General features: G+C 48.3%; 2 protein-coding genes across 8 annotated transcripts in view; one reads left to right on the top strand and one right to left on the bottom strand.

Annotated features, from left to right (window-relative positions):
* The window catches only part of TNPO3 (transportin 3), a 78028-nt gene extending 66858 nt beyond the window's left edge, over positions 1-11170 (top strand). For all 4 annotated transcript variants that reach the window (XM_007078070.3, XM_007078071.2, XM_042971898.1 and 1 more), the window contains 3 exons: positions 1453-1565; positions 8111-8202; positions 9835-11170. In XM_007078070.3, coding sequence (XP_007078132.1) covers positions 1453-1565; positions 8111-8171 — 174 coding nt within the window. In that variant the 3' untranslated portion in view covers positions 8172-8202; positions 9835-11170. The remainder of the gene's footprint in view (positions 1-1452; positions 1566-8110; positions 8203-9834) is intronic.
* A 22-nt stretch (positions 11171-11192) lies between these two features.
* On the bottom strand, positions 11193-22618 carry IRF5 (interferon regulatory factor 5). 4 transcript variants are annotated; one of them, XM_042971900.1, is made up of 9 exons: positions 22594-22618; positions 17601-17806; positions 15372-15561; positions 14890-14954; positions 14350-14383; positions 13913-14182; positions 13233-13625; positions 13029-13147; positions 11193-12756 (listed from the first exon to the last, which is right to left on the bottom strand). In XM_042971900.1, the coding sequence occupies exons 1-9, from the start codon at positions 22604-22606 to the stop codon at positions 12508-12510; spliced, it is 1539 nt and encodes a 512-aa protein (XP_042827834.1). In that variant the 5' UTR covers positions 22607-22618; the 3' UTR covers positions 11193-12507. The 4 variants fall into 4 exon arrangements, with proteins under 4 accessions (XP_042827834.1, XP_042827844.1, XP_042827853.1 ...); XM_042971910.1 differs by lacking the exon at positions 22594-22618 and adding an exon at positions 21860-21962; XM_042971919.1 differs by lacking the exon at positions 22594-22618 and adding an exon at positions 19116-21092.
* Between the last annotated feature and the right edge of the window lie 403 nt (positions 22619-23021).

Genomic DNA, 23021 nt, shown 5'->3' with positions numbered 1-23021 from the left:
GAATAAACTATTTAAACTCTTACCTCTGTTCTTCCTTTTCTTTGTTGGATACCCATCTGGCAAATTTATTCATTGTTTCCAACCAAATTTTTCAGATGATGCTGAAACCCATTGTGTGCTAGCTAGTTTTTGCTTTTTAGTTTAGTTTCTTACTGTTCTTTTTTTTTTTAATGTTTATTTATTTTTGAGTGAGAGAGAGAGTGCAAGCTGGGGAGGGGCAGAGTGGGGCAGAGGGGAGACAGAATTTGAAACAGGCTCCAGGCTCTGAGCTGTCAGCACAGAGCCTGACGTGGAGCTCGAACTCACGAACTTCGAGATCATGACCTGAGCCGAAATCAGACGCTTAATGGACCCAGGTGCTCTGTTTCTTATTGTTCTTGTTTGGGGGTGTACTGTAGTTAACTCACAGGCTATTTTTGGATGCCAAAATTATCAAATTAAGCGTTCTTCCTGTATCTCTTTTCCCTGTGTGTTTTTATCTTTTAGTAGAGTGTTGTCTTTCTTGGGGGCAGCATTTGGAGAGCGATACTTCTTAAGCATTTATAATGGAATATTTACTTTTGCTCTGGTTTGTTATCATAAGTCAACATATCGGGGGAATATATAATGTAAAAGTTTAGTTATAAAAAAGGTTATCTTACTGCTGAAAACTGACCAAAGTATACATCCTATTTAAGAAAGGCATGAAAAATTAGAGCGGACTCAAAGAAAAACAGTTCATTGAAAATAAGAACCCAGAGGAAGTCTCTAGAATTTTGATTATTAGTTTGAAGAGGAAGGAAGTAAGGGGAATAGGGGCAGACAGGTTACTATCAGGTTATGCTCAGATAGTAAATAATATTCTTTTAAATAGCAACCAGAGTGAGCAACAAAATTTTCTGACTCAGAGTACAGGTAGGTATCATAAAGAAGTGACTGGAAATGACTGTTCTCCTAAGAGAGATGACCTTAAAATCCTTAGGGCTCTGGATTTATATTATGTATATATAATTTTGACATGTTTACTTACTGTACTTTTTGCCCTTGCTTTTTGTGGTACTGAACTTTTGCCTTTGACCTTTTCACCAAAGAGTTTTCTGGCAGCTGTTTAATTTTTTTGAAATTAAAAAGTTTATCATTAAACTTCTGGCAGAAGTTTAATGATAGGAATAGAACAGTAGCATCATCCAGAAAAGACTTCACTTCCAAAGTAGAAGGGCTCTTTCTGAAATGATGCCTGCTACTACTTCTTTGAATGGAAGTCTAGGTTTGCCTTCCTTTCCAAACTGTTCCAAACCCCAGAGGTTTGAAAGGCCTAAAGATAGTACTGCTTTGTTAATTCCTTTACTTGCTTCCAAGTCTGGAAGCACTAATGCTGCTAAGAAAAACCTGTGAGTCTTTGTTATTACTTGTAGGGTCCAGTTGAGTAAGTCCTGTCTCCTCTTATAACTCTTAACCCTCTTCTCTGCACAGACTTTTTGTCGATGGTTAGAGAATTCCTTGAAAGGTTTGCCAAAGGAGACAACCGTGGGAGCCGTCACAGTGACACACAAACAACTTACAGATTTCCACAAACAAGTCACTAGGTGAGTGATGTGGGGTTTTGGGGTTTTTTTTTTTTTTTTGTCTTTTTAAGGAATATAAACAGAAGCTGAGGTGTGCAGGAAAAAATACATCTTTGTTTCTCATACCAAATTTACCTAAGAGTATATTTCTTGTGTGCCTTTGTAAACTCACAATTTACTGTCTGTTTACATTGAATTGCACAAATTGGCATTAGAAAGAAACCAGTCTGGGGGGGACATATCATCATGCTGTATAGGTGTGCATCAGTTTTACTGTACAAATGTATTAACTGGTATCAGATCTTAATGGGTAAGTGGAAGCATTATTTCTTCCAAAAGAAAAGTGCATTGAGCAGCCCACTGCCCTTCATAAGATCTGTCTTTATCTTTCTGAAGTCCTTCTCTGTTCTCATCCATATTCAGGTGTCAGGAATGTAGATGTGAATAGGTGAAGCATTAGTTGTGAAACGTAGATGATGTAAGCTGCAGTGAGTTGGAAAATTTTCGCCACGCCTAAAGATACTGAAATTCTAATATTTTGAGATAGGGAGCGTGCACATGTACGTGAGCCGGGGAGGGGCAGAGAGAGAATCCCAAGCAGGCTCCGCACTGTAAGCACAGAGCCTGACGTGGGGCTCCATCTCACAAACCATGAGCTCATGACCTGAGCTAAAATCAAGAGTGAGATTGCTTAACAAACTGAGCCACCCAGACACTCCTTTAGGTATTGACTTATATTCATACAGTGGTGGAATGATTTATAGGTCTGATAATGTGTGTTACAGTAAGGTTTGGTGATAGTGAAAACACTGGAAATATTCTAATTGCCCATCAAGAGAGAATAATTAATAGAATGTAACTAAACAGGCACTAAAAAAAGATGCAAGACTATGCATGTGATGATATAGAAAGTGTATGATACAGGGGAAAAAATAACAGTATCATATAACCCAACTTGTACTGACAATTTAAAAACATTTTGTCATAAAATACCATAGAATTTACCGTTTCAACCATTCAACCATTCTTAAGTGTGCTGTTCGTAGTGTTACATACATTCACATTGTTGCGCAATTCCAGAATTTTTTTTCATCTTGTAAGGCTGAAACTATAACCATTAAACAGCTCCCTCTCTTCCTGTCCCCTAGTCCCCATCAACCATTATTCTACTTTATGTTTCTATGATTTGACTACTCTAGATATTTCATACAAGTGAAATCATATGGTATTTGTCCTTTTGTGACTCACTTAGCATAACGTTCTCAAGGTTCATCCATGTTGTAGCATTTGTCAGAATGTCCTTCCTTTTTAAGGCTGAAAAACATTCCATTTTATGTATATACTACATTTTATTTATTCACTCATCTGTTGATGGACATTCGGACTGCTTCTACCTCTTGGCTATTGTAAGTAATGCTGCTATGAACATAAGTGTACAAATATCTCTTCAAGATCCTGCTTTCAGTTCTTTTGGATTGAGAAGAATTCTCAACACTGTCCTTTTCCCCACTGGATGGTCTTTGGTACCCTTATTGAAAATCATTTGAGGGGCGCCTGGTGGCTCAGTCGGTTAAGCGTCTGACTTCAGCTCAGGTCATGATCTCACAGCTCAGAGGCTGGAGCCTGCTTTAGATTCTTTCTATGTCTCCCTCTCTTTTCTGCCCCTCCCCCGCCTGTGCTCGCTCGCTCTCTTCTCTCTCTCTCAAAAATAAACATTAAAAAAATTAAAAAAAAAAAAGAAAGAAAATCATTTGAGCATATATGCAAGGGATTTATTTTGGGCCCTCTCCTCTATTCCATTGATCTCTTTATGTCAGTACCATACTGTTTTGATTACTATGGCTTTCTAATAATTTTGAAATTGGGAAGTGTAAGACCTCCAACTTTGTTCTTTGTCCAAGATTATCTTGGCTATTCGGGGTCTTTTGAGATTCCATGTGAATTTTAGGGTAGATTATTTTATTTTCACAAAAAAAGTCATTAGAAGTTTTGATAGAGATTGCATCAGATCTATAGATTGCTTGGAGTAGTATTGACATCTTAACAATTTAAGTCTTCCAGTCCATGAACATGAGATGTCTTTACATTTATTGGTGTTTTTAATTTCTTTCAGTAACATTTTATAGTTTAAGTATTATAGTCTTTTTGATGCATCTATAAGTGAACAAACTTGTACTTTATTTTTTTTAATATAATTTTCATGTATGGTATGTATGTATTTTCAAGTAATCTCTACACTCAGTGTAGGGCTCAAACTCACAACCCCAAGATCAAGAGTCACATGCTCCACCAACTGAGCCAGCCAGGTGCCCCTAAAGACTTTTATTTGTTGTTGTTATTGTTTTAATGTTTATTTATTTTCGAGTCAGGAAGGGGTCGAGGCAGGGGATGGGGGGGAACACAGAATCTGAAGCAGACTCCAGGCTCTGAGCTGTTAGCACAGACCCAGGAACCGTGAGATCATGTCCTGAGCCAAAGTTGGATGCTTAACCGACTGAGCCACCCAGGTGCCCCTCAACTTGCACTTTTAGTTTTTATTTATTTATTTTTTTAATGTTTATTTTTGAGACAGAGAGAGACAGAGCATGAACGAGGGAGGGGCAGAGAGAGAGGGAGACACAGAATCGGAAGCAGGCTCCAGGCTCTGAGCCATCAGCCCAGAGCCTGACGCGGGGCTCGAACTCACGGACCGCGAGATCGTGTCCTGAGCTGAAGCCGGATGCTTAACCGACTGAGCCACCCAGGCACCCCCCAACTTGCACTTTTAAAAGCTGCTTTATTGTATATATTATACATATACATAGTAAATTTCTCGAAAGATACACAGCTAGGACCAGGATCGGAGAGGAGAGAAGACTTTTCACTTTTTATTTCATAACTTTCTCTACTTTTTTTCAGGAGCATGTGGTATACTTTTATAAATAACCCAGACCTAGTTTTTAAAGGGGGAAGAAAATAAAGGTTAGGCGATGGTACAAGGGTTACTTTTCTTTTCTGAGACTTGATTTCTTAATCTTACTTTGCAAAATGGTTTACTTTCTCATCTCCCGGAGTTTCTCCAGTAATTGTGTTAATTTGTTAAAATCCCAAACCTATGAGTGATGTTATTTTGCAGCTTACTAAGTGTCTTAACATCATGTCCCCAAAGTAACTGACTTTTAGCCACAGATCAAGTGACATGCATGACTGAAACATAGCATGTGACTACCTTCATGCCACATTTTGGCAGAAGAAGGGAATTTCCCCTTTTCTAGATAGGTGTGTATTGACTGGGATAACTTCACAAAATTATGTTCTTTTCACTATGAGTCTTCACAGTAGAAGTAGAATTCCACCTACAAGCTGTCTCAGGAGAAAGAGTGTGGCTTCTTTCTGCTATTTTTTGCTGTATTCCATCTAGTATTGGTCAGTAGAAGAGCAGGATCAGACTGGCTCTAATTTCCATAAAGCAAATGGGAGTCTGGGGAGAGAACCCTCAAAGGACTAGGCTTACAGTCAAGGCTGTTGGCTTGAATGTTGTCACTGAACTTCAGCTTATTCATCTGCAAAATAGGGTTAGTAATACCTATCTTATTCACAAGGGTTATTATGAGATACCACATGGAAATCTGAAGATTTGTCACGTAGTAGGTGATCAGTGAATGTTAACTTTCTCCATGGAAAAGAACCTGCTGGAATGTCATTATGCACTTACAAAGCTAGCCGGAGCATGTCTCCTGACAGCTCTAAGGCAACCACCCACACATTCTAAAATAAGTCTCCACCAAACCTGTATTCCCTTATCTGGGCTAATCTGTGACAAATAGAATGATAGAGAAAGTCAGAAAAGTCATGGAATTCCCTAACTTAAGGAGAACTGAGGGGCACGGAAAAGGAACCCAAACAATGCAATGTTACAAACAAAAACATCTGTGATCTTTGCCCTGTGATAGGGGGAAATGAAGATGCACTACCAACTTGGCCTACTTGATCTCTCACCGCTGAACAGGTTTTGCAGCTCCTCCTATAGTAGGCTGTGACAGTGGTGGGAAATGAACAGAAGTTGTAATGTTAAGGTGCTAGAGAAAAGGTTTGAGATTGCTCACCTCCTCATAGTAATTCTCTTTCTCTAGTATGCACGTTGCCCTTGAACCTTCTGTTCCATGCATGACTCAGTCTCCCTTTTGAAGTTGAGGTCCTGTAACTCCTGCCTCAACATGTTGCTTTGTTTGCCATTCTAGCAGGGAAGGTAAACTGGTTCAGTTTCATTTCAGCAAGTCCAAGCCTGTTTTTCACATAGTACTGGTAATTAATTAATTCCCTAACATCTTTAGTTGGTCAGCTTCTGCTGGGGCTTTTCATTCTGCAATAATCATTCTTGGTCTCCAAGCACCACTAATTATGACTAGAAGAAATCCTGCCATCATTTCCCATTTCTCTATGTTGGTGTTTATTCTCTGACTCTTATCACTTGCATGATGATCTCAAGGTCAGAAGATGTTGAATAAAAGGAAGCATGGACACTAGAGTTAGAGGCCAGTATGGGGCTGTCTTCTTGCTCAAGTTGTTAGTTAGAGCCTGGTTACTCTCCATTATGCACCAGAACGTTGGGTGAAAAGGGTTGCATTTCTCAGCAAACCGCTACTAGGATTATGGGGTTTGAGGAATGGTCACCATAAAAGTATTCAGAAGTATGGTGAAAGGATTGGAATTGTGGGACTGGAAGCCAGAAAATAGAACCTAGAAAAATAGTGGCCATTTTAAATGAATGAAATGGAAAATAATTGCCAGAAGGTTTGAGGCAGAAAACAAAATACTTGTAGCTTTTACGTTTTTCTTTTTTAAAAAAATTCATTTCTTTGGGCTTAATCACCAAGGAAGGACACATTAAACATTTGGCTGCAGCTCCGGACACCAGAGCACTTGCCCGCAGGACTAGGAGTGGAGCTGAGCTGGTTCGAGATGCTGGCCTTACCCCTCCTTCACCCTGGCTCACCACAGATCTCTGTGCTTGCATTTTGGTTTCGGCACTTTTCCTCCTGTGTCACAAGAGAGGCAAGGAGTGGAGTTATCGTGCTCTTCCAGATTAAACCAAGCTGTCTGTTTGAGAAGGGTCGAATTTAAAACACATAAGGCTTTAGGATAGCAAAAGAATCTTCAGTCCCCATTGCTGTCCCACGGTTTAACTGTTTCCTGTTATCGTAGTTCGTTACAATAGAATGCCTCACAGTGGCTTCTTTTGGGTTACACATCTTTTTCCTTTGTGACAGTGGAAGCGTGAGTGATATGTGCTCGCCGCCCCAACTACCTCCTTTGTAGTCAGTATTGATTTGGAAATAGACTGAGGAAGGTAATGGTTGTATTTGAAACATGTTAAATTCACAAATGGCAGAATTTCAATAAACCCAGAAGACTTCATCATTTTCATTACATTGTTAAGATGAAGAGAGACTGGAAGAAAGTTTCTAGAATATTCTGTCGAATCGAATCCTGGAGTCTAAATCAAGGTTCATAATGATATTTCAGACCTTATAATAGGTGGGGAAATCCAGATGTAGGCACTAAGGGGATAGTTCTCATTCCACCTTCTTCTCTGTGGAGTCATTGTTAGCAGTTCCTTCCCGGGTGTTTAACTGTTAAGAGAAGGAGAGAGCACTTTTCTTCTGAAGATGAACCCTAGGTGGGAGTCTGTGGTTCCTAAGTTTTTCTGAGCCAAAGAGAGGGTTGCAGAAGGATGAGCGTATTAGGAAGTACTTCCTTTTCCACTGTTTTTAGCTTAGCTTTGTGTTTAGTTACCAACACTGGTTATGCAGACTGACAACAAAAGAATGAAGCGAGCATCAACTGATTTCTTGGTGACTGTTTTGGACAAAAGAGGCCTTTTGAAAAAACAGGGTCAGATGAATATTGGGCTATTCAAACCCCATCTCACTGCTTGCCTAAGGACCAAGTCCTGCTTCCTCCTTCTCCCTTTCTACATGTCTTAAGCCTTTCCTATCTCCTCTCCCTTCTCCTCCCACAGGAGGAAACCCTGAGCAGCCTGTTCAACTAGAAAATCAATGACTGATAGAGGCTTAGTTGCTGGACTGGGCTTTGTAAACAAAATCTGCCTTTGGAAGAGAACGAGGAAACCAGGGTCTCTTAGTTCAGCTTGTAGAGTTAAAATTATCAGCCTTAGGTGGATATGCTTGCTTTTTTACTTGGGAGTTCTGGCTTTTTTGTGTTTATGTCAGGGACTTCAACGAAGTGTCGAACTGATATAATCCTCCAGACATTATGAGGTCAGTAATAGATGCGGCAACTGAAGCAGCTTGGTAACTCGCCCAAGAGCGGTGGACCCAAGATTCAAACCTTGGCAGTTTTTCTCCATACACTCTTTGGAAAGCATACAGCATATAATTATTCTCATATGCAGTAGTTAGTATTTGCCTTTGAGTTACAGAAAGATCAGAAGCAGTCAAGAGACAGTAGAGAGAGCTCCAAGCAGAGCTGAGATCCTTCTCTGTGTACTTCAGTGTTGCGGTTGTTTTTCAGCATATTGTATCTTTCTCCTGAGTCAGGGAACCATCCTGCCTTTTCTTTTCCAGTGCTGAGGAATGTAAACAAGTTTGCTGGGCCTTGCGAGACTTCACCAGGTTGTTTCGATAGCTCACACTCCTGCACTGTGCCTGTCACCCAGGTGAGTGTCTCACCTTTTCCCCTGGCTGTCAGGAATGCTTGGGGATGACGTAGGTTTTAATGCCCATCATGGGACTTATACTATAGCTGGTCAGGGAAGGACTTAACAGTTTAACACTGCTGAACAGCTAGGAAATGCAGGGCCCTGATTTTCTTGGGCTAAGGCAGCCAGTATTGTCAGCTGCTTTTGCATGCCGTCTTCACCCCCACAGGAAAGTTATTATAGAAGAGCTAAAATAAATAAATAAATAAAAATCTTCCTGTAATCTTCTTACAGACATTTTAGGGTGGTAAATGTGTATGTTAAACGAATTAAGTATTTTTTAACCTGGCTACCTTGGTGAAACAGTGCTGACCTATTTCGACTGTGATTACCTGACACCATTTTCCTAAAATTGACCTTCTAGATCAATGAGCAAAGATACTTATTCTTACCACGTTTATAGTCTAGATGCTGAAATGCCAGGTTTTTATCACTTTTATCGTCTGAATGCTGAAATGACCAAGGCCAGAGGTATAGGAAAGGTGTAGGAAAGCCTCTTTGTCTAGCTCTTGATCATCAGTTTTTCTCCCATGTGCTTCCTAACACTCGTTCTGAGGTAAAGCAAGAAGCTTAACTGAGGACAGAAAGGACTGGGTAGTGGGATTTGGGTGCCAATTTCTTCACTGGGAGAAGAAAGGCAGCTCTCCTCTTAAGCCCCACCTTTGATGTCTTAGGCAGAATTTATTCTCCCAGGAGGCAATTCTCAACGAATGTGCAGCACCTCCCTGGCGGTTTCTGTTATTAAATGCACCAGTAGATTAAGGGAGTCTTCAGCAGTGCCTAACCACACCAGAAATTATTTCTAAACTTTGGTTCTTTAATAAGTAGTGATATCATCTGGGATCTTCAAGTTTTGCAGTGTCAGGAATAGCTAACATTGATACACTCAGGCTTCTCAGTGGACAGCTATGAATGTTGATAGCTAACGTTTATGGTGCCTTTACTGTGGGTCAGATACTGTTTCCAGTGCTTTATAAGATAATCCTCAGGCGGTTCTGTGAGTTAGTGACCGTTTTTATTCCCATTTTACAGGGGAATAGAGGTTCCAAATGTTAAACGGTTTGCGTGATTGTCACAGTCAGTAATTTATAGAGCTACGATTCAGGTGTGGACATTGTGGTGCCAGAGTCCTCACTTTTAACCATGGTACTTCATACTTTTACATAGTACCTTTTCATACAGACTAAATCAGTGGTTTTTAAAATTTTGTGAGCAGGCAGAGTCTTCCTTCAGGCTAAACTCTTGCATGAAACCCCAGTATATAAACAGACTGAAATCGATATTTTGTGGTTGGTTTGGGGTGGGCAGCCTGGACCTGTTGGTTCGCTCTACCCCCAACATACATTCCCTAGTTTCCACAGCACACTCAGAATCAGAAAACGGCTGCAGACTGTATCGTTAAAGCAGAAGCTGTCTTGAAATCACAAGTAAAACATCCAACTTCTTCTTTTTTTTTTTTTTTAAACTGAGTCCTTGTTGCAGAGGGTAGAATGAGGTACCTGAGCAAGTAGAGAAACGTCTGCCTTGACTTTGTAAGAAGCTTACTATGTCCTGGACCACAATTATTGACTGTTTCCTCTCTTTTGTCAGGAATGTCTTTTTTAATTAGAAGACAGGAAGAAAACAAAAACCAGACTGTGTCCCACAATCAGAAACCTCCATTGTGGCAGAGGGGCCTTCACCGCCACCAGGGCGTCCCGCCAGACAGGGAGAGACTCCAGCCTTCAGAGGCCATCCTGAGGAGTTCCTGTTTGGGGGTGTGAGGGAAAATCAGCGCGGTTTAAAAAAAAGATGGCTGTGGCCTGTCCGGTGTGGTGGGAGGGGAGCTGGTTTCCTGGTGAACTTGTTTCAAAAGGAAAAGTAATTTTAAAGAAATAAAAAAGGAAACAAAAAAAAGGAAAACTAAACTGAAACCAGAACTGAAACGTTCACTTGGCAGCAGTGACATGCACACATGCACACACGTACCTACACACACATGCTAACATGCATGTGCACATACAATAAAATAAAAGTACAAATTTTTATGAAGCAGAAACCATTTACTTAGGGAAAATGGGAATTCAGATGAAATCGCTGCAATTGGAAGAAAAGGGTCAGGATCCTCTCTTAAGGTTTTCTATTGTTTTTTTCCTCTCTTTCTCTCCCACCCTCCCTTCTTGCCCTTTCCCCCTCCTCTTTTAACGAAAACGAGTAGAAATTTATCGCACTCTCCCAGCGTTTCTTCCCACCTCTAGAGTTGTTCAGACGAGGAGCCTGTTTGTTTTATATCATGGTCACATCAGTGATACCAGGACCTGTGAGGGCCAAAATTCATGTATATCCCAACCCTGACTCTATCCAATCTCTAAATCCACTTCCAATCCACAGTGGGTTGTCATCAGCCAAAATTAGGGTGAGTGGGATATAAATGTATATTCTGAGTTTTAGGTTTTTTTAAGATTTTTTTTTTTTTTTTTTTTTTTAATTTTTCACCCACAGACAGGAGAGAGGGGAAAAGGAGGGTGGGTGGGAAATATGAGGGAAAGTGTTTACAGGGCTAACTGTATTTTACTAAAAAATGTGGAAATTATTTGACTTTGTTGGGGGGGTGAGGCGGGAGAGGGAAGCCCAAAGCTGATCTTAATGTTTTAAAGGAGTTGTAGCCCTGCACAGGTGTTAGATTTGAGGGCACTGTTCTGTCTGGTGTTACAGCCATCTCAAGAACAAATCAACAGCAACAAAACAAACAAAAAAAAAAAAAAAAAGAAAAGAAATAAATTTTTAAAATTTAATCAGTGTTTGTTTTTCCTTCCTTTTACTGCCTCAGAGCTCTGAAATGACACAGCTAGACGACACGAGTGAGCAGTCTTAGCCACTACCTGGTAGACGGCTGCCTATGGAGTTTAAACAGCAGGCTCCTGCTCTTGGTGCCACGGACCCTTCATATTTCAGGGGAGTGGCTCATTCTGCATCTTTTATTCTTCTAGTTCACCCTAAAGCTCATGCTACATTTGTGGTACGTATATTCTTTCTCCTGTGGCCACCCAAGTAGATGGATTAATTCCTAACCTACCGAGTACAATATTTGGTCTTTGAAAAAAAGAAACCTGTATTGCAGTATGCTTGACATAGAATAAGCTGCACATATTGAAGTTATACAGCTGATAAGCTTTGACATAGGATACACCCATGAAACCATTAACACAAGATAGTGAACATACCTTTACTCCCAAAAGTTTCCTCATGCCTCTTACCATCCACCCCATGCTCAAGTAGGCACTGATCTGCTTTCTGTCACTGTAGATTAGTTTGCATTTTCTTTAGTTTTATATCAATAGGATCATTCAGTATGTTAAAGTAATTGGGTTTTAAGCTAATAAGCTTGACTGCAGAGCTCTATCTAATATTGAAACCAACGAAACAAACCTTCCTGCATAACATCGGTTGTACTCAGAGTTTGACTTGGACAGGATCTTAGGCTGCATACATTTAAAAATCCACACCCTTACTTCAGCTAGCTTCCTCCTGGAAAGCAAAGCCAGCCAGTTCAGTGCTCCTGGCGCCCTACTGACTCATCAGCCTAGAAGGCAGACCCGCCCTGTGTCATGGCCCCAGAGATGGAGGGCAGGTGCTAGGGGAAATAGAGCCAGCTGATATCAGAAATCGGGTCTGGTAGAACAGCATGGAAGCGACTGGATCTTTTCAATATTTATTAATTGAAAAATACATAAAATTCCACTTCTATTCCATGTTCTTTCAAGGAGGTAGCTGCCAGCCTTAAGCATCTGGTATAATACCTATGTGCATATCTGTCTCAGATATGAGGGTGTGAGGCTCAAACTAGGGAACCCCCAAATCAGATCAGGCCCATGCCCTGTTGAGAGAGCATGGCCCACAGCACTTGACTGTTTTTGCCTGAGGAATTGGGGGGCAACCACAAGGGTGGGCCACTCTGGGACAGATCCCTCTCAGCTAGGCCCCTAGGATTGGGGGAGTTCTCTGCTCACCGGGGCTGATGGCGGAGTTCCTCCAGAGTGAGCAGAGGCGAGGCACATCCAGGAAGACTGAGCCCTGAAAGCAAAAGTGGCTTCTAGCTTCCCTCAGATGCTGCGAGGAGAGCCTGGAACACAGAGCTCTCTTCCCTCTCCTTAGCACAAATCCACTTCCAGAAGACCCAGAAAGAGGACCTGCAAGCCAGTCAGGTGCCAACTGGGGCCATTGCACCTCCACATGAATCCACACAGACACCTGGGAAGCCCATGCCAGTCACTATCCGCAGTCTCATTGTTGCATGCCGACTGGGTGCATGGGCCAGGCCCCCTGGCCAGCACCAAGACCTGCCACAGGAGGGGCCTGGGCCACAGGCTGCAACCGCTGCTGGGACTGCCAGATGTGATGGAGCTCCTTGAACTGTTCCACCATGTGGTCTTTGAGGTCTGGGTTTGAGATCTGTAGCCGGATACTATCAGCTGACCAAGAAAGCTCCCCTGAGAACATCTCCAGCAACAGCCGAGCTGCTACAGGCACCACCTGGGAGGCAAAGAGGGACAGGAGAACCTTGGCGGGACTGTCAAATCTAGTTGTGCCTGAGGCATCCATCAGGAAGAAGGGCTACCAATTTCTCCTTCATACAAAGGCTAGTTACGTGTGGACAGCCCTGGGCCTTGATTATCTTTGGCCGCCAAGTTCACACTGCTCAGAGAGCCCTGAGCCTCCACCCTGGGGCAAGAGCTGAGCCCCAGGATTTCCCAATATTCAAGCCAAAGCAGAGTGGGGGCTTGAGAGAGGAGATGGTGGTATACCTGTACAGTGATGAGCTTCTTCTCTCGGGGTTTGAGATCAGGCCACTCCTCCCCAAAGCAGAAGAAGATCTCAAATGGTGGCGGGGTGTTGGTCTGGCCCTTCTGGAACAGGATGAGCTCTGCAGCAAGATCAAGACCCTTAGAGGCTAGAACCATGCTCCCGGGCGACAGGAAGCCAGGAGGAACATAATGTGGGTCCCTCACCATTGAGAAAATGCTCCAGGCTGAAGAGCTTGGTTTTGACCTCCCGCTGGATGGGGTTGGGCTGTGAGCCGTGGGCTGAGGCACAGGGCCCGCTCCAGAACACCTTGCACTGGCACAGGCGGATGGCATACAGATCTTGGCCTTGCAGCTGGAGTATAAGCCCGCGGTCCAGGACATCCAGCAACTGGTTTGTGTAGAAGCGTTGCTTGTCGCTGGGGATGTCCTCAGGGCTGGGGAAGCGCACTTGCTCCAGGCTCACGGGGCCAAAGAGCTCTACCTGCTCTTGGGTGGCCTCCAGCTGGCTGTAGAAGAGCCGGCAGCCCTGTGGGTTGCTGATGGTGAGGGCACGGGGTGGCCGCCCCCGGTACTGGAACTTGATCTCCAGGTCAGTCACTGTGGGGCAGAGGGCAGGCCCACCCAGTCTGTGAGCCCTGTGCCGCCTCATTCTGCAGCCCACTGACTTGCTCTCTGCCCAGCAGCCAGGCCATCTCGTCAGCTCTCCCACTTAGATCTCCCCCCACCCAAGCTCCCCCCACCCAAGGAGGGACTGGCTTGAGCATCTTTGCTCTTCATCCTCCACCCTTCTTGCAAACCAACCCCCCCCCCCCAGCACTGTTTTTGGACACAGCAACCACCCCCCACCCCCCACCCCCCCCCCCCGCTCTCCTGTGGGTCCTTACAAGGCAGCATGTGGGGGCTGATCAGCAGGTCGGGCAGGAGTTGTTCGCCTGTGGGGGGCAGGCTGGCAGCCAGGGACCCAGGCTGCAGGCTCGGCAGGACCGCAGGGAGAAGCTCCCCAAAGCCAGCAGGGTTGCCAGGGGTGGGGCCCAGGAGGCTGGGGTCTGGTGCAGGAGGGCCCAGCACCACAGGTGGCTGGAGAGTGGGTGGCCACTTGACATCCTCTTTGGGTAAGGAATAGGGTGCCATGGGGGGGCCAGGTTGCACTGCTTCTACAGAGGGTGGGGGCAAACAGAGCTTTAATGCCACTTCTGGTAACTGCCCCCTAGGCCCACCTACTCTTGGCCCTGGGCCTCCCTTCAGCCCCCTCCCAGGTGCCTGTGGTACCTGCAGCTTCTCTTTACTCTAGGCCCCCAACCACACCACCTCCCAGCCCCACCTGTGAGGCTCAGGCTTGGTAACATCCTCTGGAGCTGAAGAGAAGACAGGCAAAGGAGAAGGGAAGAGGCCAGAGAGAGAGAAGGGAGGCCAGGTTAATGAATTGATCTGATGCTAAAGAAATAACACATGAGCACCACAAAAGGCAATTAATTCCCCAGTGTTCAGCTTAGCAAGGCCAGACCCTGCCTCCAGTCCCAGCTCTGCCCTCCCAGGCAGGTCAGTGAGCTCTCAGGGCCTCCGTTTCCTCATCTGCCTTCTACAGGTAGTAATACCTACTCAGCCCCAACTCCTGAGGGTGTGTCAGATGACATCTGGTCATGTTTTGTACCAACAAAACCCTAAGGAGATTCAGGGTGCTGACTGTGTTCCTATCAGAACTCCCAAGAAGAAGCTCCAGAGAAGAGCTACAGAAAGGGCAGTAGGGCCCCGGAGGAAAGGGGCCGCTTAATCCTAAAGCAGAGCAGGACAGCAGAAAGGCCGTAACAAGGCCCAGCATGTCAGTGCAGGCAGACACTGCCAAGAGTGGCCTGGAGCTCACCTCTTCCTCTTCCTCCTCCTCCTCCTCTCCTGCACCAAAAGCGTAATCCTCACTGGGCTGTGACTCTGCAGAGCAGGGACAGAAAACAAAAACAGAAACGCAGTCAGTGGAGGAGGAGGAGGAGATGGGAGAAGGCCATCAGGGCTCCATGGGGCAGCTCCTGCTGTGGCTTCTTCCCTGCCGAGAGCTGCCCAAACAGGAAGGTGGAAGGCCACACAGCCACCAGGAATCACTAAGGACCTCTCCAACCCCATGGCACTAAGCTCCTTAGGCCACTAGACCTACACTCACTGGAGCCAAGAACAAGGGCAAGGTGAGCAAGATAGACACAAAGCCTGGTCTGTGCCAAGCCATCCCGGGCCTCACAAATGGTCCGTCGCAGGCCACTCCTGGAAGCCCGGGGTGTAATGATCTCGCAGGCCCAGGGCCCTGGGCCTTCCCGCACAGTTTCCTTAGGTGGCCCATGGGGTCAGGGGTGATACCTGCAGGAGCGTGGCCATTAGAGCAGACCTCGTAGATCTTGTAGGGCTGAGGTGGCATGTCCCGGGGTCCATCATAGATGAGGCGGAAGTCACGGCTCTTGTTAAGGGCACAGCGCAGGTTGGCCTTCCACTTGGCCGGGTCTGCCTCATCCACCCCTTCGGTGTACTTTCCTGTCTCCTTGGCCCAGGCCTGGGCAGGAAGAAAAGATAAGGCAACCACAGAGAACCTCGACCCTCACCAAAGCCCCAGCTCCTCCTGGCCTCTGGGAGTCACTGCTGAGCCAGTGAGACCTTCAGGGACACACAGCCTGACCTGAGTGTCCCTCTGCAAGGTAGGGATACGACTCTAGGCCTTCCCAGCCCTTAGGGCTCCAAGAAACTAAAGGAAACCTAAGTGCTTTGAAAGGCATCTTATCCACCGCTCCTGCAAGGGTAAATAAGGTAAAATCTCTACGGAGAATGGTGGATGAGAACATAGGATCTGGAGTGGGACCGGGTTTGAATCTGGAAACTGCCACCCACCAGCTTTGTGCCGGGGGCATGTCACTTTGCCTCTTTTTGCTGTGATGTCCTCATCAGAGTGCCCACCTCACAGGGTGGTAGCAGAGACTCCAAGGCCCATAAAGCACTCAGAACTGTGCCTGCACTTTGGATGGGCTCCATACACTTTAGCCGTTGGTATTATTTTTGAGGGTCAGTTGGCTAATACCAGGATTACAAAGGTTTCTTCCCTTTAACGTAGCAATTCGACTTCCAGGAATTTATCCTAGGGGTACAGAAGCATCCGCACAAAATTCTGCACATAAACAAGGTTTATTCATTGCAGCACTCTTTGTAAAAGCGGAAGACCCCAAATAAATGTCCCTCAATGGGAACTAGTTAAATTATGGCCAATCCTTAGAACGGAATAGTGGGCAGCAAGAAAAAAAAAAAGGAGGGGGGGGGCTTTTGATATCCTAACGTCATAATCTTCAAGAAATACGAGGTACCGGAGGGTATGTATACACCTATGATTTTGTGAAAAGCAGGAGAAAAGATAGGTACATATCTGCACACATGCACAAAAATCTCTCAGGAAGGATAAACAAGACACTGACAATACTAACTGCCTCCAGGGAGGGAATGGGTGGCTGAAGACAGGGGTGGGAGGGAGACTTTGCTGCAAACCATTTTACACTTTTTAAATTTTGAATTGTGTTACCTCGTCAAAAATAAGAAACGGATTTGAAAAGAACCTTCAAAGGGTAAATATCAACCTGCAAAGACTAAGGAGACCCTATCCAAATGTTTAAAAATAAGGATTCTCTTCGACGCAGCAATGTTGAACTCTAGGAACTAATCCCAAAGAAAATCATTTAAGATGTACAAAGGGTAAGAGTTTAGAGGGTATCCGTGGCAACGGGTCTTCGACACTGAAACACTAAGCACTAAGCAATGTGAAGTGTCCAAAAACTGGGTTTGGATATCTAAACTGCTAAGCCCCGCACTGGTCACGGAAAGTGACGTGGCATTTAGGGCAGAGGAAAGCTGGTTCCGATGTTGGATGGTGAAAAGTGCAGGATATTCCAGGTTGATTCCATTTTTGAATTTTATAGACACACATGCAGAAAACTGAACATACAAGCAAAAAATATCCATAGTTGTTATGTGCACTCCAAACACGCACACTGCACACATACTCGTGTGATGAGAAAGTGACAAGAAAAGGGAGGAGGAGGAGGAGGAGGAGTTACAGGAAGGTCTCCTGGGGGCCTTTCAGTCCCCACCTTGCTCTGGGCACAAGGTTAAAAAAAGGCACACTGCAGGGGTGCCTGGGTGGCTCAGTCAGTTAAGCGTCTGACTTAGGCTCAGGTCACGATTGCACAGTTCATGGGTTTGAGCCCGGTATCGGGCTCTCTGCTGTCAGCATAGAACCCGCTTCAGATACTCTGTCTCCCTCTCTCTCTCTCTTCCTCCCTTGCTCTCTCTCTCACACACACACACTCTCTCTCTCATAAACAAATAAACATAAAAAAAAATTTTTTTTTAAAGCACACTTTAGGGGCACCTCTTGGCTCCGTTAGAAAAAAAAAAGGCACACGGTGGTTATGCCTGCATCCCCTTAGTCCAAGCCTGGGGTCGCCTGCAGCAAGGCAGCTGGGACAGCGGTCAGTTTAAGATGTATGGGGAGGTCCTCTTCTAGGAAGGGGGTGCATCAGAAGTCCAGGAGTACCCCCATCCTGGGCTTACCTTGAAGATGGTATTATCTCCGTCCTGGCTGGGGCCGTGCCGTGTGGCATGGCGCCAGGGGATGTAGAAGAATTTCCTCTCCCCATTGACCCACTGAAGCCCTGGGTACTGGCAGCTGTTCACCTGGGCCACCAGCCAGGGCTTGAGTCGCACACGGCGGGGTGGAGGGGGAGGCCTGGGGGCCGGCTGGTTCATGGCAAAGGGATCTGCAGGAGAAAGCCAGAGGGGGACATCAGAAGCTCTGCAGCTGGCCGCTCCCTGCAGCAGGAAGATGTGCAGGGGGCCAAGCCAGGGATTTGCTGGCTTCCTCTTCCTCTCTGGTCTGCCCAGATGCTCACGGCCAATTCTCTTTTCCAGCTGTCAGCTTTCTGGTCACAGGGTCACTGCATCTGCTTTGTGTTTGGGAGGTGGGAGAGGGGGTGGGGTTCAGATAGAGGGGATGCATGCGTGCCCCGGCCAGGCATGCTTTACCAGGTGGGGCATCAGTTCCCCAGCTGCCGTGAGGCTGCAGCGGCCCAAAAGGCACAGGGCGGCCCATTGCTGCCTCACTCCACGGCTAGGCAGCCCACAGCCGGTGAGTGACTGATACACGGGGACAAAAAGCCAGTCCCCTTGCTTCAGATGGGGCAAACCGGTGCAACAGGCGCTCCAGAGCTCGGTGTGGGGTCAAACCGAAGGCCATCTGCAGCCGATGCCACTTCCTTGCTTAGCTTTCTTCCTGCCCCACCCTGCTCCCCTCCTCTCCCCACCCCTTCTGCCCTCCCTCTCCTTATCCAGAGAACTCCCTCACTATGCCCCCTTCTAGGAAACTTGGCCAAAGACCAAGTCCCAGCATGTGAATGGAGGAAGGGTTTTCACACCCACTCTTCAGAGCTTCCTTTCTTCCTCAGTTTCCCTCCAAGGATGAAGCTTCCCCACACCTGGACATCTTGAGAGAAATCCCATCAGCCCACTCAGTCTACCTCCTGCCTCACCAGGGCAGCAGCCTTAAGTGGGACTTGAGAAATACCAGCCAACTGATACACCTCAGATGTTGGAAGCTTCTGTCCTCCAGCTACTTCTCCCCGACCAGCCCTGCTCTCTCCTCTGAGGGGGGGTTGAGACCAGACATAAGAGGAAGGCCGCTGGGGCTGTGACACAGGCGAGGGTCCAAGGGGGGGCAGGCCTGTCAGGGAAGGAATGGCCGAAGGAACTAGGGCGTCTGGATTAGTGGGTAGGGACAAGAGCTATCCTTTGTGGCACCACCATGTGACAAAAGGACTAGGGTTTGAGTCAATACCTGGACAGCCTCCACTGAGGCAGACTGGACCCAGGTTGAAAAAAATGTTAACAGCTAAAGCTATGCAATCAATAGGCTCGGCCTGGGAGCCACTGGTTTCTGGGAGGTACCTACGCCCAGGTGGGCTTCCAGGTGGCCTGCCCTAGGTGGCAGATTGACCAAGATGATCTCTCAGGCCTGGACCCTATCATTCCAGGCCTGCTGGGAGCCCTGGCCTCGGTTTCCCTGCCCAGTACCTTTTTGGCTGTGGTTGCTAAGCGCCACCTCCACGCTGCTAAGACGTCTCCATCTGCGGGCCTCTCCTCAGGGCAGTGCCCAGCTCTGGGCTAGGACAGGGAGTTTAGGAGAGCCCCCAGCCCTGCTCCCAGGCCTTAAAAGATTGAGGGTTCAGTTCCCCTTTCTACACCAGCCTCCACCCAGCCCCAGGGGAAATGAAAGTGGCCAGAACAGACAACTCGGAAATCTGACTCACTGTGAACTGGGGGAAAGCTACATGGAAAAATTCACGTTTGGGTCCCCAAGACCAAATTCTCAATCCCTCACCCCGTAGCCCATTCCCCAGTCCCCCACTGACGGTCACTGTACATTTGGTGTGGTTCACAGCTTTGGGGATGGCCTCACCCATCCCCACCCACATTTGTATTTGTAGCTCCCACCCACATCCTCAGACGAGAGGCCGTGGTCCTAGAATGACCGGTGATAGCCACCAAGAGCTGCCATTCTGGCTATGTGAAGTGGACAGAGGAAAGCTCTGGTGACCCAGAGGGGAAGGCAAGCTTCCCTGACGACCAGCCCCCGACACGGTCAGGCCCGCAGCTGCGCCAGGGGTGATGGAGCTGGGACACCAGACAGGCCTACTCCTCTCTCTGCCCAGGGTAAGGAGGAAGTTAGGGTGACTCCCTCCCCGGCCGCCTAGCCTGGCCCAGCGGTGCTGTTCAGTAGAAAGATGTTGAAATTATTCACGGCAGTAATGCACAATCGCTTCGGGTATTCTAAGGAGGGGAGTATGGAGAAAAGGCTCCCATAACAAGCAGCCAGGGCCAAGGGAGGGTATCCAGCAGGCAGGCCAAAGAAAGATCTTCTGCCTCAGGTGCACCAGGCCCAGGCTCAGTGTGTTTCCCAACGAGGCTTCCTCCTGCCTAGAGGTGGGCTTAGATCTGATTCAGACTATCCTAATGCCAAGAGTTCTGAATTTCAATGCGTTTGGGCCCCGTCCCACTTTCCCTCCAGGTAGAAATAGTGGCCCAGACTTCCCGGGCACCTCAGGAGCTATAGCACAGCTCTCAGAAAGTCCATCCACACTGTGCTCTGCCGGTGGGAGGACTTGATTCTTCAGTAGAGGGCGGGCTTGACCAGGGGGTCTGCCCTGACTCATTGACAGCTGAACACGTGTGCCTTCTGGAAACTTGGGGTGACATTTCTGCCGCCCCCACACCTAGGATTTGAGCCCCGGAGAGTGGGGAAAGCCAGAAGAACCTGCATCAGTTTCCATGGAAATAAGGAAAAGGTGTGGGCTGCTGAGGACCTGAGAAAGCCCTTATGGGTGAATTCTGTAACAGTGAAGCATCGAGAAGGGCAGCCCAGGAACCTCTGCTGGGGTAGGAAAGCCCCACAATTCACACCAAGGCCCTGGAATCCCCGGAGCCAACCACCTGAGGAGCCCGGAACCCTGCGGAGACCAGGGACCCCCTAGGGGAGGAGCTCTGCAGCCCGGTAGTGGGAGGAGCCCCAAGCCCCTTGCTACCTGTCTGATTCACACAGCCTCCCGGTAAATCCCACACTAAGTTCAGGGATAAGGCAAAGGGTTCCCTGCGCCTGGCGTGACCCTAAATCCCACCGCCTCCAGGTGAGTTGACCACATCCCGAGACAAGCTGAGGCCCAGATGCCTCTCTAGGCTTCCTTCAGGGGAAGGCCAGGGTGCAGGGGGAAACCCCAAAGGAAGGCCTTTAGGCAAAAAAGGGTGGTTTCCCAGTGCCTCCCTCCACTTGACGGAGCCTTAGCGCCCCCACCGGCTAGTTCCAGGGAGGGCGGGACGATGCTTGTGGCCTTGCTGCCCCTCTATTCTCCTCCATCGGCCCCGCCTGCGTCCTGGCAGGTCCTCGTCACTTATCCCCGTTTGGGGCGCGCGGGGAGCCCAGGCCAATCCCGCGGATCCACCCCCGGGGCGCGGGCTCCGCTTCTGCCTCTTGGAACGCTCCGCGGGCTGATGGCGCCCCCTGTCTCTTCCCCCACCCTGCCGTGCCCGCCGCCCATCCCCTGCCCCTGCTCAGAGACTGCCCAGAGAGTACTGCGCGCGGTGGCGGGCACCTTCTACCCGCGTCGGCCACAGTCATCTCACTTTCCCTCTACTTTTAGACTCGTTTTGTTTTTAAGTTCGAGGGAAGTATGTAAGGAAACTAGTCCAAGAAGTGCGCCCCGTGATTCTTCTCTGCTACGAGGGTCAGTGCCTCTTGTTCTCGGCCACTAGTCAAAAGACGGCGCCTCCACCCGACACCATCTTCCCACACACTCTGCCCGAATTCCTGTCATTGGCAGGTGCCCGGGGAAGAGATGCGAAGCGTGCAAAAGGGGGGAATAGGGGCTCACCCCTCTACGACCCAAGCTAGACCGCTGTCGGGCGCCCGGGCGCTCCCCATCCTTGCGGCGGCGAGACGGAGGGAGAGCAGAGTTGACCTGGGGCTCCTGACAGCGGTGACCCCTCCGCCGGTCCCCGGGCTCCCCGGGAGCCTGAGGGACGAAGGCTGCGGGTGTGAGGCACCCCAGACTGATCCGGACGTAGGAAGCACCTTGGAGGCCGCCAGACCGGAGGGGCACGCCCTGCCGTGGGCGCCCCCTCTGCCCCCCGCCACCGCGGGAGCTAGAGCGCCCGGAGGAGCCGGACGCGGACCCCTCCCGCGCGCCCGCCGTACCTCCGTTCCCCGCCCGCCGCCGGCCGGTGCCCGCAGGGCGCGGAGAGGAGCGCGGGCGGCCGAGACCTACCTGTCTCCGATGCGCCCGCGTGGCTGCGCCCGGGAGCACGGGCCGGGCGGCGGGGCCGAGCTGCGCTCTCCCGGAGCTGCGCCTCCCGCTCGCCTGGCACTTCCGCATCACCCGCCCCCGCCCCTGGATCGCGGCCGCCGAGCCTCTGCGCGCCGGCGGCGCCCCGCCCTGCCCCTCGGGACCACCCTGGGCGCCCCCGGCTCTGACCCGGCGACTGAGGGCTGCAGAGCGGGCCAGGCCGGGCCCCCCAGGGCTGCCCAAGGCCTCTGAGGGAAACGGCAGGCCGAGCGGTGGCCTGGACCGACTACTGGGCTCCTTCGGCAATCTGGAACCGCAAAATAGTCATTTGACAGCCCCAGACCCCCTCCCCACGAAGCCAAAGTGCTCGGCGGGGCCCGGGAACTTCCCCAGCCCGCGCCCTCCGGGAGTTCAAGTTCGGGTCAGACACAGGCCGTCAACAAAGTACAAACGAGGGCGCGGTAAGGCCGACCGATAGGTAGCTTCTCGGTCCTCTCCCTGCCCGCCCGCGCTCCTTGGAGGGTCGCTCCAGGGCCAAGCTGCTGGCACCTGGATCCGGACACCCCCCTCCTCGAAGTGCTGGCAGACAAGGATCCTCAAGCCATTCTGTCCCTTTTTCTGAGTCTCAACCTGCCTGCCCCAGCTCTCCCTCCCTGGTTGCCTTTGGGACCTCTCAGGATCAGTGCGTGGTCTCTTGTCCCACACTTAACTGCTACCTTGACCATCCATCTGTCTTCTGAACGTTCTTTGATTTCACAAGTGGGTCTCACTCACTGGCCCCAAACTTCATACGTCCTGTTCCTTCTCCTGGAGCATTCTTTGCTTGATAATGACTGTTCTCCGAATTTTGTTTCAGCATGGCCTCGTCTGGAAAGCCTACCTTGACTTCCTCTCCTTCGTCGGGTTTCTGAGCTCTAGAGTTCATCCTCACTGGTTTCCCTTATGAAATTCTTATTTTAAAGTCTGATTCCCACTGGAATCAGCTTACTCAGGGATTACTCTTGTTTTTTCATTGTTTTCTATAGTAATTAAAAAAAAATTTATAAATGAAGATTTCCAAGTTAACTGACCAAATTTTAGATAGCAACTAAAATATATAAGTTCTAGATAGTATTGTTTGCCCTTTAGAGTTTAGAGGCTCCTG

This window comes from Panthera tigris, chromosome A2 (genome assembly GCF_018350195.1).
Source record: "Panthera tigris isolate Pti1 chromosome A2, P.tigris_Pti1_mat1.1, whole genome shotgun sequence".
NCBI lineage: Eukaryota > Metazoa > Chordata > Mammalia > Carnivora > Felidae > Panthera > Panthera tigris.
Note: the sequence above shows the minus strand (reverse complement) of the source record. Positions and strands in the feature narration are given on the sequence as shown.